This window comes from Doryrhamphus excisus, chromosome 1 (genome assembly GCF_030265055.1).
Source record: "Doryrhamphus excisus isolate RoL2022-K1 chromosome 1, RoL_Dexc_1.0, whole genome shotgun sequence".
NCBI classification, from domain to species: Eukaryota; Metazoa; Chordata; class Actinopteri; order Syngnathiformes; family Syngnathidae; genus Doryrhamphus; species Doryrhamphus excisus.
Genome location: NC_080466.1, coordinates 34,084,121 through 34,096,804, shown reverse-complemented (window position 1 = coordinate 34,096,804; position 12,684 = coordinate 34,084,121). Strand labels below are relative to the sequence as shown.

The 12,684-nt window shown below is 46.5% G+C and overlaps 1 protein-coding gene across 3 annotated transcripts in view; it reads left to right on the top strand.

The window, feature by feature from the left end:
* Positions 1–11,967, top strand: part of LOC131140634 (zinc finger E-box-binding homeobox 1-like) — a 32,820-nt gene extending 20,853 nt beyond the window's left edge. For all 3 annotated transcript variants that reach the window (XM_058091252.1, XM_058091244.1, XM_058091261.1), the window contains exons 3-8: positions 2,834–3,001; positions 5,923–6,122; positions 6,675–6,792; positions 8,689–10,376; positions 10,447–10,597; positions 10,679–11,967. In XM_058091252.1, coding sequence (XP_057947235.1) covers positions 2,834–3,001; positions 5,923–6,122; positions 6,675–6,792; positions 8,689–10,376; positions 10,447–10,597; positions 10,679–11,466 — 3,113 coding nt within the window. In that variant the 3' untranslated portion in view covers positions 11,467–11,967. The remainder of the gene's footprint in view (positions 1–2,833; positions 3,002–5,922; positions 6,123–6,674; positions 6,793–8,688; positions 10,377–10,446; positions 10,598–10,678) is intronic.
* Positions 11,968–12,684: the final 717 nt, after the last annotated feature.

Below are 12,684 nucleotides of genomic sequence, written 5' to 3'. Positions count from 1 at the left end.
GGGGTTAAATATAGAAAGTTCCTGGCTGCTGCTTGCTACGAACGTCCATGCTGTTTTACTAGTAGTTGGATGTGCCTCACGGCTTCCGTCCGTATTCAATACAGAAGGCCAAATAATGATGGTGCATTCATGGCACCTGGGGAACAGCATATGGGGGGAAGTTGAACATGAATAAAACGGCGCTTGCATCGGATTTTACCGATACCCACAAATGCATTGTGATTAATCTAGATTTCACCCGTTAATTGCATCCATACCCAGTGAATGAGCCGCATCGATGTATGGATTAATATCGATTATTTTCCACACCCTTTATCTGTGTCTGTGTGTGGTAGTTGGAGGTCTAATGTGCCCCACACACGGTAGCCGACGAGCGACCCACCCACCTCTAAAACAAACTGTATGATCCTCCCACGGTTTAGAATGGCTGTCAGATGTGAAGCGGAATTTGAGGAAAGTATTTCAGAAGCGGAAAAGTGTCCGCTGTATATCGGCCTAATCATGACATATGACAAACGAATCAATAGCGTAGAATATATACCCGATATTATCAGATATATAACTTTTTTTTTTTTTTGCCGCACTGCAACTCTCACCCGGTGTGTCTGTGCTACCTGCCGCACGGCACCTCCCCCTCACAGCTCTCACTCGGCACGCCATGTGTCTGTCTGTCACTCACTCACTGTCACTCACTTGGAGACGAAACACGAAAGAACTGCATTTTTTTTAAAAACAATATAACACTACACTTGAGTGCCGCACTGTCGAGGGGAGCATTCAAGTGTTTGAGAATTATTAAGTAAAGTTCAGTGATGATATATGCGGCTACACACAGCCTACCACTTCACCACATGTACTTCCTTATAGGACATCCAGGGGTTCATACATTCACATTAAAATTGGAATCTTTTTGAAAGTGTTCCAAATAATGTATTTAGTTGGCATTTTGTACGTTTTGGAAGCAGCTACATTCATTCATTCATTTTCTACCGCTTTTCCTCACAAGGGTCGCGGGGGATGCTGGAGTCTATCCCAGCTGTCTTGGGGCGAGAGGCGGGGTACACCCTGGACTGGTGGCCAGCCAATCACAGGGCACATATAGATGTAGCCCAGTAATCCCTCAAATATGAACAGAATGGCCCTGAGTTCTTTAACTTTTAAATGTTAAATGTTTCAATGTGGGGCGGCACGGTGGTCGAGTGGTTAGCGCGAAGACCTCACAGCTAGGAAACCAGGGTTTGACTCCACCCTCTGGCATCTCTGTGTGGAGTTTGCATTTTCTCCCCGTGCATGCATGGGTTTTCTCCGGGTACGCCGGTTTCCTCCCACATTCCAAAAACATGCTAGGTTAATTGGCCACTCCAAATTGTCCATAGGTATGAATGTGAGTGTGAATGGTTGTTTGTCTATATGTGCCCTGTGATTGGCTGGCCACCAGTCCAGGGTGTACCGCGCCTCTCGCCCGAAGACAGCTGGGATAGGCTCCAGCACCCCCGCGACCCTCGTGAGGAAAAAGCGGTAGAAAATGAATGAATGAATGAACTTTATTACATGTGATATTTTAACCAGGTTACATAGACAAACAACCATTCACACTCACATTCATACGTATGAGTGGCCAATCAACCTAGCATGTTTTTGGAATGTGGGAGGAAACCGGAGTACCCGGAGAAAACCCACGCATGCACGGGGAGAACATGCAAACTCCACACAGAGATGGCTGAGGGTGGAATTGAACAGTGGTCCCCTCTGTGAGGTCTGCGTGCTAACCACTCGTCCACCGTGCCGCCCGAAGCAGCTACACTGGAACATAAAATGTTTCAGTGTAAGATCCGATTTATACCAAAACTGGATAAGAGGAATCGCCTGAAACTCGAGATGGGCCTGTGAGAGATTGCACCCTCTGCTGGTGGATAACTAGTAGTGAAATCCTACTTGCCTCTGACTTGTTCAATGCTACATAACATCTACATCATCAACAATCCAAAACAATATCTTATCTAATACCGTCATCATGTTGTTGTCTTGGTGGGTTGTGTTTTGTTGGACTTAAAGAGCCAAAGCGACAAAAATCTGTAGAGAACATAGAACCAACGCTGCAGGTGGAGGTGACGACCCGAGCAAAGGAAGGAAGCAGATGTGGAAAATTTTGGGTGAGGTCATGAGAAGCACAGATTATGTGGTTATGAAGGGAGGGGCTCGGCTCGGTTTGGGCCCGCCTCTTCTTTGTCCACACACACACACACACACGGCTTCACCTGTCCCTGACCAGGCTCTGCAGGAAGGGGCGTGGCACTTGGCGCTATTCTTGCCTCTCATTATAATTCCCGGTCTCCATGGTGATGTGGGAAATCTCCTAACAGCCAAAAAGTTTAAGCACATGCGCACGCACACACACTTCCTGCATGGCTTATAAAAGAGAAGCACACAGCATCACATCTACCGTGACGCAACTGCCGTCTGGACCAACAGGTGGCGGATTATGTCAGCCATCATAGGACAAGGATGCATGTTGGGCTGTCACACACAGCTCAAAGTGGAGGAACATTCAAATAACACTGCTTTGGTTAAGGTTGAATAAATCCTTAGCTTAGTTGAGCTTACCAGCCAGACCACTGATAACGTTGGACTCTGTTCAGCATCTTCAGGTATAAGCTTTTGGTTGCTCCTCAACTTTAATGATAATAATCTGTTTACATTTCAAGGCAGAAAGTGTAGCTTTGGCGCCCTCTGGTGGTGCTTCTTAGAACAACAGAAAAGCTCTGTCAGGGTCACAGAACACTGGGGTTTTGTTTTTTTCTTTAACTTGACAAATGTGTGTGGGTGTTTTCAGTGAAAGAAGAGTGTGTGTCTGAAGAAGACGGAGCAGTGGAGGAGGATGAAGCAGTGAAGGATGCTCTGGTGGATGACATCCTCCAGGAAGGAGACACAGCCATCATCTACCCCGAAGCCCCCGATGACGAGCACAGTCCAGCAGAGACGGGTGGAGCGGATGAAAACGGTAACGCTTGTTAATTGTGTGTCTATTGTGTATCATACAGACGTAGGAACCTGTTTTCACTCAGGAGACTTCATCTGCGTTAGCGTGAATTCATATTTCATCCACTTCACAGGTGTGGAATATCAAGATACCGATGAGGCGTAGCTGTGCCGTTGTCTGGCCACAATAAAAGGCCACTTCTAAATGTGTACTATGTGTAGAGTATCAACTGTGGACGGGTGGTTAACACGCAAGCCACACAGCTAGGAGACCTGAGTTCGATTCCATCTCTGTGTGGAGTTTGCATGTTCTCCCCGTGCATGCGTGGGTTTTCTCCGGGTACTCCGGTTTCCTCCCACATTCCAAAAACATGCTAGGTTAATTGGCCTCTCCAAATTGTCAATAAGTATGAATGTGAGTGTGAATGGTTGTTTGTCTATATGATGAAAATATGAGCTGGAAACCTCATATTACAAATATACAGTAAACCTCGGATATATTGGATTCAATTGTTCCCACTGGTTTTGTCCGATATAAGCGAAATCCGTTATATGCGTATACCGGAAAATACCGGTCAGTTTTACGCATATATCGGATTTATATCCGGTATATGCGTAAATCGGATTTTATCCGTTATAAAAAGGCACTTCCTTGACTATGTTTCCAATGTACCTGGACGCGCAGGCAACGCTGCAAACGCTGCAAATGACGTCGTATAGCGGCCTGTCACGATTCGGCGAATCGGAGCGCCACGATGCGGCCATCCGACATATGAGAGGGAAATTTAATGGAAATGCATTGGAACGGGACTGGAGATTTTGTCCGAAATAGGCGAAATCCGTTATAAAAAATCTGACATATGCAATGAATTTTTATTGGAAATGCATTACAGAAAAATTGGTTCTTTTTTATCTGTCCGTTGTGAGCGAATTTCTGATATATCCGAGTCCGATATATCCGAGGTTTACTGTACAACATAAGGTGGCCAGAAATATTTCAATATTGAACAAAGCAAAATTTGTTCTCAATCAGAAATCACTCCACACTCTTTATTGCTCTCTGGTTCTACCATATCTTACTTATTGTGTGGAAATATGGGCTAATAACTATAAAAGCAATCTTCACTCACTAAATGTACTGCAAAAAAGGTCAGTAAGGATAATTCATAATACTAACTCCTTCTAAAATGACAACTTGCTGATATAGTTCATCTTCAAACAGCTAAAATGATGCATAAGGCTAAAAATAAGCAATTAGCTAAAAATGTCATCCAATACTTCTCTACAAGAGAGGAGAAATATGATCTCAGGGAAGAAGTACATTTGAAACACTTCTATGCTAGGACTACGTTATGCTAGCCATAGCATTTCAGTATGTGGAATCAAACTATGGAATGGATTGAGTAAGGAAATCAAACAATGCACAACGATGAGCCAATTCAAGAAACAATACAAGCAGTTGATGTTTGCTAAATACAAGGATGAAGAGTCTTGAACCAGTCATGATGTGCTATATATATCACTATATTGACACTTACTATGGTACCCATTATGGCATTGGATGCTCATATCACCTCCTACTTTGGTACCAGGTACATTATTAAAAAAAATGTATTATGGAAAGCAGGAAGTGAACAAATGTAACAGTTAGTGATTGTAAAAGGACCAGATGGAGGGGTAGGATTTAATAAGCTTTGCTTCTTCCTACTCCTTTTGGACATGTGGAACTGTGACTAGTCATTGATATTTCATATATTCTCGGATGAATAGTTTCTGTTATTGTAGAAGCTGATGAAACTTAACATTAATTAAAATCCCCTTCAACAAACAGCATACGTGATTTAATTCTGATGGTGATTCGGCAAACACTGAAACTAATTGTAAGTCTTTGTTGAACCTAAAGTTCAACAAACTCAGTTCAAACAAACTTAGCAAACACATCAACATCAAAGCCATGAAGTTTCCGCAAACCAGAGAACATGCAAGTCGCATACACTACCGCTCAAAGTTTGGGATCACTTGCAAATGTAAATCAAAATGGCGTAAATGAAATATATGTGTGTGTGTATATATATATGTGTATATGTATATATATATATGTGTGTGTATATATATGTGTGTATATATATGTATATGTATATATATATATGTATTAAAAAAATTAAAAAATTAGCTTTGGTTCCAATTTTCTACAAGAAAAGCTCTGATAAAACATTCCACTGTTCTCAAATATCTTACTTTTTATTTTTCTACACAAAATAAGATGAAAAATAAATAAACAAATCAAGAATAAAGAAAATCAATCAATCAGTAATAAATAAATAAATATAATAATAATAAAATGGCAAATAATAAAAACTTAAGAAACCACATATAGTTGGTGGGTAGACAAATATTTTTTTTCAGATTAAAATGAACAAAGCATTATTAGAGCCCTGTAGACATGACAAAACACGACTATAGTCACATTTATACTCTTTTTATTTACAACATATTGCGCAACTGCAGGGTCTTGAGACACATGCTAACTCGCAAACTAGAGCGCTAGCGAACTAAACGGTAGCCTTCAAGTTATTTCCTTTAAACTTAAAAAGCCAAGAAACTTACCACTTCCACACGGATAGGGAGGATAACTATTAACAGTTATTTAACCTTTAACATGAACATTAATCAAACGTAATAATTTTTTCTGGGTACATGATACCATACAGCATCCATATCAAACTTGTGCGGGCCGCACTAACATTAAACTTTCATATCAAGGCGGGGGCCTCAAACTAGTGTCCTGCGGGCCACATTTGGCCCACGGGCCGCGTGTTTGAGACCCCTGAATTAGAGTCTTCAACAAACTACTTGTTTCAGTTTAGTTTTTTTTTTCCAATTAACTTGATATATGGAACGAATGACCGAGGCTCCAAACTGCTTCTCCACGCTGTCCGACAGGCACGCCAGACGCGTCGCAGCTGCACACGTGCCCGTACTGCTCGCGCGGCTACAAGCGCAACGCTTCGCTGAAGGAGCACATCAAGTACCGCCACGAGACCAGCGAGGACAACTACAGCTGCTCACACTGCAGCTACACCTTCACTTACCGCTCGCAGCTGGAGAGGCACATGAGCCACCACAGGGGCAGCAAGGAGCAGGTATGATGCAGTAGGATGCAGTAGAATCATACTCGGAGGTATTATACCAATTATATTGGTATAGGCAGAATACTCGCGTGGGATGTTGTTCGATGGTGTGCCTAATAAAGTGGCCCGTGATTGCTTTGTTTCCGTGTTGATAGTTAACAAGGTAAACAGACGTCTTCCTATTGCAGGAAGGAGCACAGAGACAAAAATAAAAAGAGCAAATCATTAACAAAAGTAGCAGCAACTGCATCATTAAATTACATTAATGTCAATATTTAAAGAGCGGTTGCCTATTTATTATTTTTTCAGTAAGTTTGTTTGGGAAAAAAATGACCCTTTCCTGAACCCTCCCCCTTCACCTGGCCTGTCCTGTAACTCCGCCTCTTCTTATATCAGTGGAGCAGCCCAGGGCGTGTTTTCCACTTCCTGGTTGGTGCTTTCACCTGCCGTGTGTCTCCCTTTTGAGTTAGCGGGCCCGCTAAAAGTTTGCACTGTGAGGAGAGGCCACACTGGTTCTTTTAGCACAGAATATTTCGTGACATTTGGCTTCTCTGGTTCTCTCAGCGTCACACGTCGCAGTCGAGCTGTGGAGTCGGAGGACCACGCAAGTTCAAGTGCACCGAGTGTTCCAAAGCCTTCAAGTATAAGCACCACCTGAAGGAGCACCTGCGCATTCACAGCGGTGAGTCGTTGCCACAGTGACCGACAAACTGCATGTAAGGTTGGATATCTGTCAGAACTCATCAGGGTTCTTGCATCGAAATCGAGGTTTTACGACTGAAAATAATTCCTTGTTTTAGAACACACAAACAAGTGGAACGCTGTGATTGAATTGACTACATACACTACCACTCCAAAGTTTGGGATCACTTAGAAATGTTTTTGTCCAGTCTGAGATCTGGCTTTTTCTTGGCAATCCTGCCATGAAGTCTGAAGTCCTGAAGTGGCCGCTTCACTGTTGATACTGACACTGGTGTTTGACGGCTACTATTTAGTGCAGCTGCCAGGTGACGACCTGTGAGGCGTCTTTGTCTTAAACTACACACTCTCAGATATTTGTCTTCTTGCACAGTTGTGCAGCGTTTTTCTGTCCTTGTTAGACCCAGTTTGTGCTGCTCTCTGAAGGGAGTAGTTAACAGCATGGTAAGAGATTTTTTACATGGCTTTTCTAATCATCTATTAGCCTTATAAAATGATGAACTTGGAAGTGCGCAGACCTCACAGCTAGAAGATCAGGGTTCAATTCCACCCTCAGCCATCTCTGTGTGGAGTTTGCATGTTCTCCCCCTGTATGCGTGGGTTTTCTCCGGGTAAACCCACAATGATAACAAATATTGCAGGTCTCAAGTTTAAACAAATATTTATTGAAATATAAACACTGAACACAGTAGGATTCAGCTTTCTTAAACACACATTTAAACGGCATTATCAACTTTAAAAGGAATAAATATTCAACCATGTGCAAAACATTTCTGTCGTAGTTTAAGTTTTATCGAGCATCGATGTGATGATTGCTCCTCCGCAGTGTGACGCGCACCAACCCCCCCCGTCTCCACACACTGACACAATTTAGTACGATATATAAAAAAATTCTCTCATAATTAAAAGTTTGTGGGCGGCACTGCGGTCGAGTGGTTAGTGCGCAGACCTCACAGCTTGGAGACCAGGATTCAATTCCACCCTCGGCCATCTCTGTGTAGAGTTTGCATGTTCTCCCCGTGCATGCGTGGGTTTTCTCCGGGTACTCCGGTTTCCTCCCACATTCCAAAAACATGCTAGGTTAATTGGCCACTCTAAATTGTCCATAGGTATGAATGTGAGTGTGAATGGTTGTTTGTCTATATGTGCCCTGTGATTGGCTGGCCACCAGTCCAGGGTGTACCCCGCCTCTCGCCCGAAGACAGCTGGGATAGGCTCCAGCACCCCCTGCGACCCTCGTGAGGATAAGCGGTAGAAAATGAATGAAAGAATGAATGAATGATTAAGGTTAGCGTTTTGGACTTCGGAACAAACACCCCGGGTTTGAATCTCTACTAGTAAGCATCATTTCCATTCGTCAGGAAGGGCATCGGGAATATAAAGTGCTCAAGCCAAAATCAGTATGCGGATGAAAAGAACCGCTGTGGGGACTCCGTAATCAGGAAAAAGTCAAGACTTTTTCCTGATTTTCCTGATTCCTTTTTTCAAGAAACAAACATATTTCAAAGATCATTGTGTCATGTCATAAATGTGATTGATAACGTCACATTTAAGCCACTAGCTGGTACTCAAGTGTAGCGTACCTGTGTACGGCATACTACATTGGCTAAGAATCGTTAGGCGTCACCAGATCACACACCGAGTCGTGGTGTCAAAAGAACTACACACAGCAATGCAATTGGTAGATAAAACAGACAATACACTACCAACGTATAATGCAGAATATAAACCAGCACCCCCCGCGACCCTCGTGAGGAAAAAGCGGTAGAAAATGAATGAATGTATCTAGCTAAGCTTGAACCCAAGCCCAATCTAGTTCTGTCACTTAGTACAGATAAAACAGAAGAGTAGTAAAGAAGAGATGTTTTAACACTTTCAGGAGAGAAACCATACGAATGCTCAAACTGCAAGAAGAGGTTCTCCCACTCCGGCTCGTACAGCTCCCACATCAGCAGTAAGAAGTGCGTTCAAGCAGTCACACCCAACGGCGTGGCTCACAAAACCATGAAGGTGCAGCTACCCGTCGCCAACTCCGCCACCGTGCGTGTCGCCATCGCTCCGGCCCGCCCGGCCCTCAAAGAGAAGCCTGAAAGCAAACCCCTCCAAGAGCAGCTCCCGGTCACACAGATCAAATCAGAACCCTCGGAACATCCATGCAAGCCGGCCGTAGCGGCACCAGCCGGGGTGGCGAACGCGGTGACCTCGCAGGCAGTGGCGGCACCTGCTACGCTGCCTCAGGGTGTGGCCATGGTCCTGCCCACCATGGGCCTGGTGCCGCCCCTCAACATCAATGTGAACGACCTACAGAACGTTCTGAAGGTGGCCATGGATGGGAACGTGCTCAGGCAGGTGCTGGGCACGAATAACGGCGCCGTGTTGCAGCCTCAGCAGCAAATCATCAGCCTGCCCGCCTTCGTGGACCACGACGGCACCACCAAGATCATCATCAACTACAGCATTGGCCCGGCACCGGCCACCGCCGCCACCACGCAGCCAATGTCGCTTTTCGTCAAAAACAACCTCCCTCTTACTCCTGTTCCCCCCGTCGCCGCCGCCCCTACCCCCACCAAAACGGACAAACCGCCCACTCCGAATGTCGACCTCAGCCTCGTCAAGGAAGAGCCCGAATCGATGCTCGTCACAGAAACCGAACCGGACCAGCAGATGCAGAAGACCGTGAAGACCGAAATGGCTGACGTTGCGCAACCCAACGGCGACAGTACTTGTTTACTTTGTGACAACTGTCCCGAAAACCTGGAGGCGCTGCACTTGCTCCAGCACCACAAGGCGGCCAAGGGGGAGGCCGTGGACTCTGCCGCTCTGGACCCCTCCTTTGCCGCCTTGCTCAGTGAGGCGGGGGTCACGCTTCAGGAACCCCCTGTGGACGACCTCCTGTCGCTCCTCAAGAGCTACTTTGCCTCCAATGCCAACCCCAGCAAGGAAGAGCTGGAGAAGATCTCGGACTCTGTCAGTATTCCCCTGGACGTCGTCAGGAAATGGTTTGTGAAGATGAACTCCGCCAAGAAAAGCAGCGACACGGCAGAATCCAAACCGCCAAAGTCTCACTCTGATTCTTCCAGTCAGAATGGACCAGAGAGACCAGAAGATGCCAAAGCCTCATCCGAGTGCGGATCCGCTTCCCCGTCCGACTCCTCATCATTAAGCCTCAACGCCAGCGACCTGGTCATCGTCAAAAGCGAGCCCGAGGATCCGGAGCAGGACTCCCAAGCAGAACCCTTGGATCTCTCCCTCCCAAAAAACCTTGCCGCCACGCCGGAAGACCCGCCCCCTGCCAAAAAGCCGCAGCCTCTGAACCTGACCTGTCTGCGGAAGGAGCAGGTCGGCGGCCGCACCGTCTACGTCACCACGCCTCAGACCCACAGTGCCGTCAACATTGTCCCCGCCGCGCAGCTCCCCACGCTGGTGGCCATCACCGGTCAAGGCACGGTGGGCTGCCTGGGCTCCATCAACACCTCGGCTAAGCGAACCATCCTCATCCCGCAGCTCACCTACACGTACGCCGCCACGGCGGACAACGCCAAGACGGTCGTCCTCAACGGACACAAGGTAAGAACAGCAACGCTTTCACGTGCACGCGGGTGTCGTTGCTAACTAAATGGGTTTTTGTTTTTCGTAGACGCCTGACATAAACTCTGACGCGTCTACGGCGGAGGACCAAAAGGAACTGAAGAAGGCGCGGCTGGAAAACGGCGTCTACGCCTGTGATCTTTGTTCCAAGGTCTTCCAGAAGGGCAGCTCCTTGCTCAGGCACAAATACGAACACACCGGTGCGTCACCTTCCACAATTGCAGCCCTCGCCACCGCAACCGCGGCATCGTTTTCGATAACATTTGATGTTCTTTTTGCAGGAAAGCGTCCGCACGAGTGCCCGGTCTGCAAGAAGGCCTTCAAACACAAACACCACCTCATCGAGCACTCGCGCCTGCACTCGGGCGAGAAGCCTTACCAGTGCAACAAATGCGGCAAGCGCTTCTCGCACTCGGGGTCGTACTCTCAGCACATGAACCACCGCTACTCCTACTGCAAGAGAGACGGATTGAGCCAAGACCCCAACGTCCCGACGTCGGACAGCCCCGGACCGATGCCGCACTCGCAGCTGGACTCTGACGGCCGGGAGAGCGAGGACGACGAGGCCATGTGTTTGGACGACGTGCGGGTGGTGCAGGTGGACGACGGCGTGTGCGAGATCTATGAGGGCAACTTTGATGACGACGATGACGACGATGAGGACGAGGAGGACGGAGAGGAAGCGGAGGAGGAGCAGGAGGCGGTGCAGGAGGCGGTGCAGGAGGCGGTGCAGGAGGCGGTGCAGGAGGCGGTGCAGGACGCGGTGCAGGACGAGGTGCAAGACGCGGCGCCGGACGCGGTGCAAGACGCGGCGCCGGACGCGGTGCAGGACGCGGAAGAGCAAAGGAAAGGCAAGAAGAAAGAGGCGGCAGACATGGAAGTGGATGAATTTGCCTGCGGCGTGGTGGAGGTTGAGCTGAAGCACGACGAGTCGCCGGAATCCCCCGAGGACAAGGAAGAGTCTGCAGGTGTGAATTTGGAGCAGATGGCGGACTGCGCCTATAAAAACATCAGGGATTGGTCAGACAGCGAGGAATCCTCGGACGAAGCTGTGACAAACGCCAAATGAGCGAATTCCTTCAGGACACTTTGATGAGAACGGTCCACTTACTGTGTTGAAACCGCCGGGTGTGCCTGAACTTCACAAACTTTTTTTTTCTTTCCCGTGCAAATCAGTGTTACAAATGTTTATAAACGTTGTTTGTTTGTTTTTGCTCCATTACTAACTCGCTCGGCTTGTTTATATGATCTTTTTATTGCCAATGATGTTTCCTAAAAATCAGTATTTTATTGAGTTTTACGAACAAAACGCTCTGCACTATGGTATTCCCGCTGCGGATATGCGCCTCACCCCATCGTACGCCCTCCAGTGTTACGTTCGCGCGCTAGCCGGCATTTTCAGTCTCAGACTGTTAGCCTTAAGGAAAACAAACTGGGGAAGTTCCAGGAATCCGGGATGAGAGCGCTGCTTTGTGGCGTGCCGACCCTGGAATGCTAGCATCGTGATGAAAAGAAGGAAAAAAAAACAAAACACAAAGTTCTCCTCAATCGGGTCGAGCTTCTCCTTGCCGGCAACCCCCCCCCCCCCCCCCCCCCCCCCCCGCCTTATGCAAGACCTGCGTGCTGTTAAAAGTGCCATTGAACAGTGTTGTCACGTGGACAGTATTACTACTATTATTACGTCTGTTACTCGAATGCCGTGTTGGCTCGCCTTTGACCGCCTGCTCATGACAGCCGCCGCACACCACCCAGGATTCACCCAGAATTGTATGAATTTTTTTAAATATTTTTTTTATAAGGAATTAAAAGCTCATCAAGAATTTTTCCAAGAGCTCCAGTTTACAACTTTTTATTTTAATTTTTTTTTTTACAATAAGCATTCCCAATCCCAAATATAAGCATGTAGTTGTTGTTATTAAGTTATGTTTTTTTTTTTTTTTTAATGAATGATTAATGTAATATGGTTCTTTCGGTCCCAGAGTGACCATCATCTCTGCCTACAATCATCTGCATTGGTTATTGAGTTTGGACGCTTTCATCGTGAGGAAGCTTTGTAAGGCAGAAAAATGTTGCACACTGAACTCACCTGTGGATTTTATTTTAGCATGGAATCACCGTTGTTGACGTTTAACAACAACTACGCTCTAGATTTTTTTTGTGTGTTTTTTTGTTTGTTTTGTTTTTACGCTCTAGATTTTTTCCGACTTGTGCACTTGTCTTCAGGTTAAAAATGGCAGCGAGCTGTCCCGCACTTCAGGTGGCAAACGTTAGCCAACATGACGTTCAT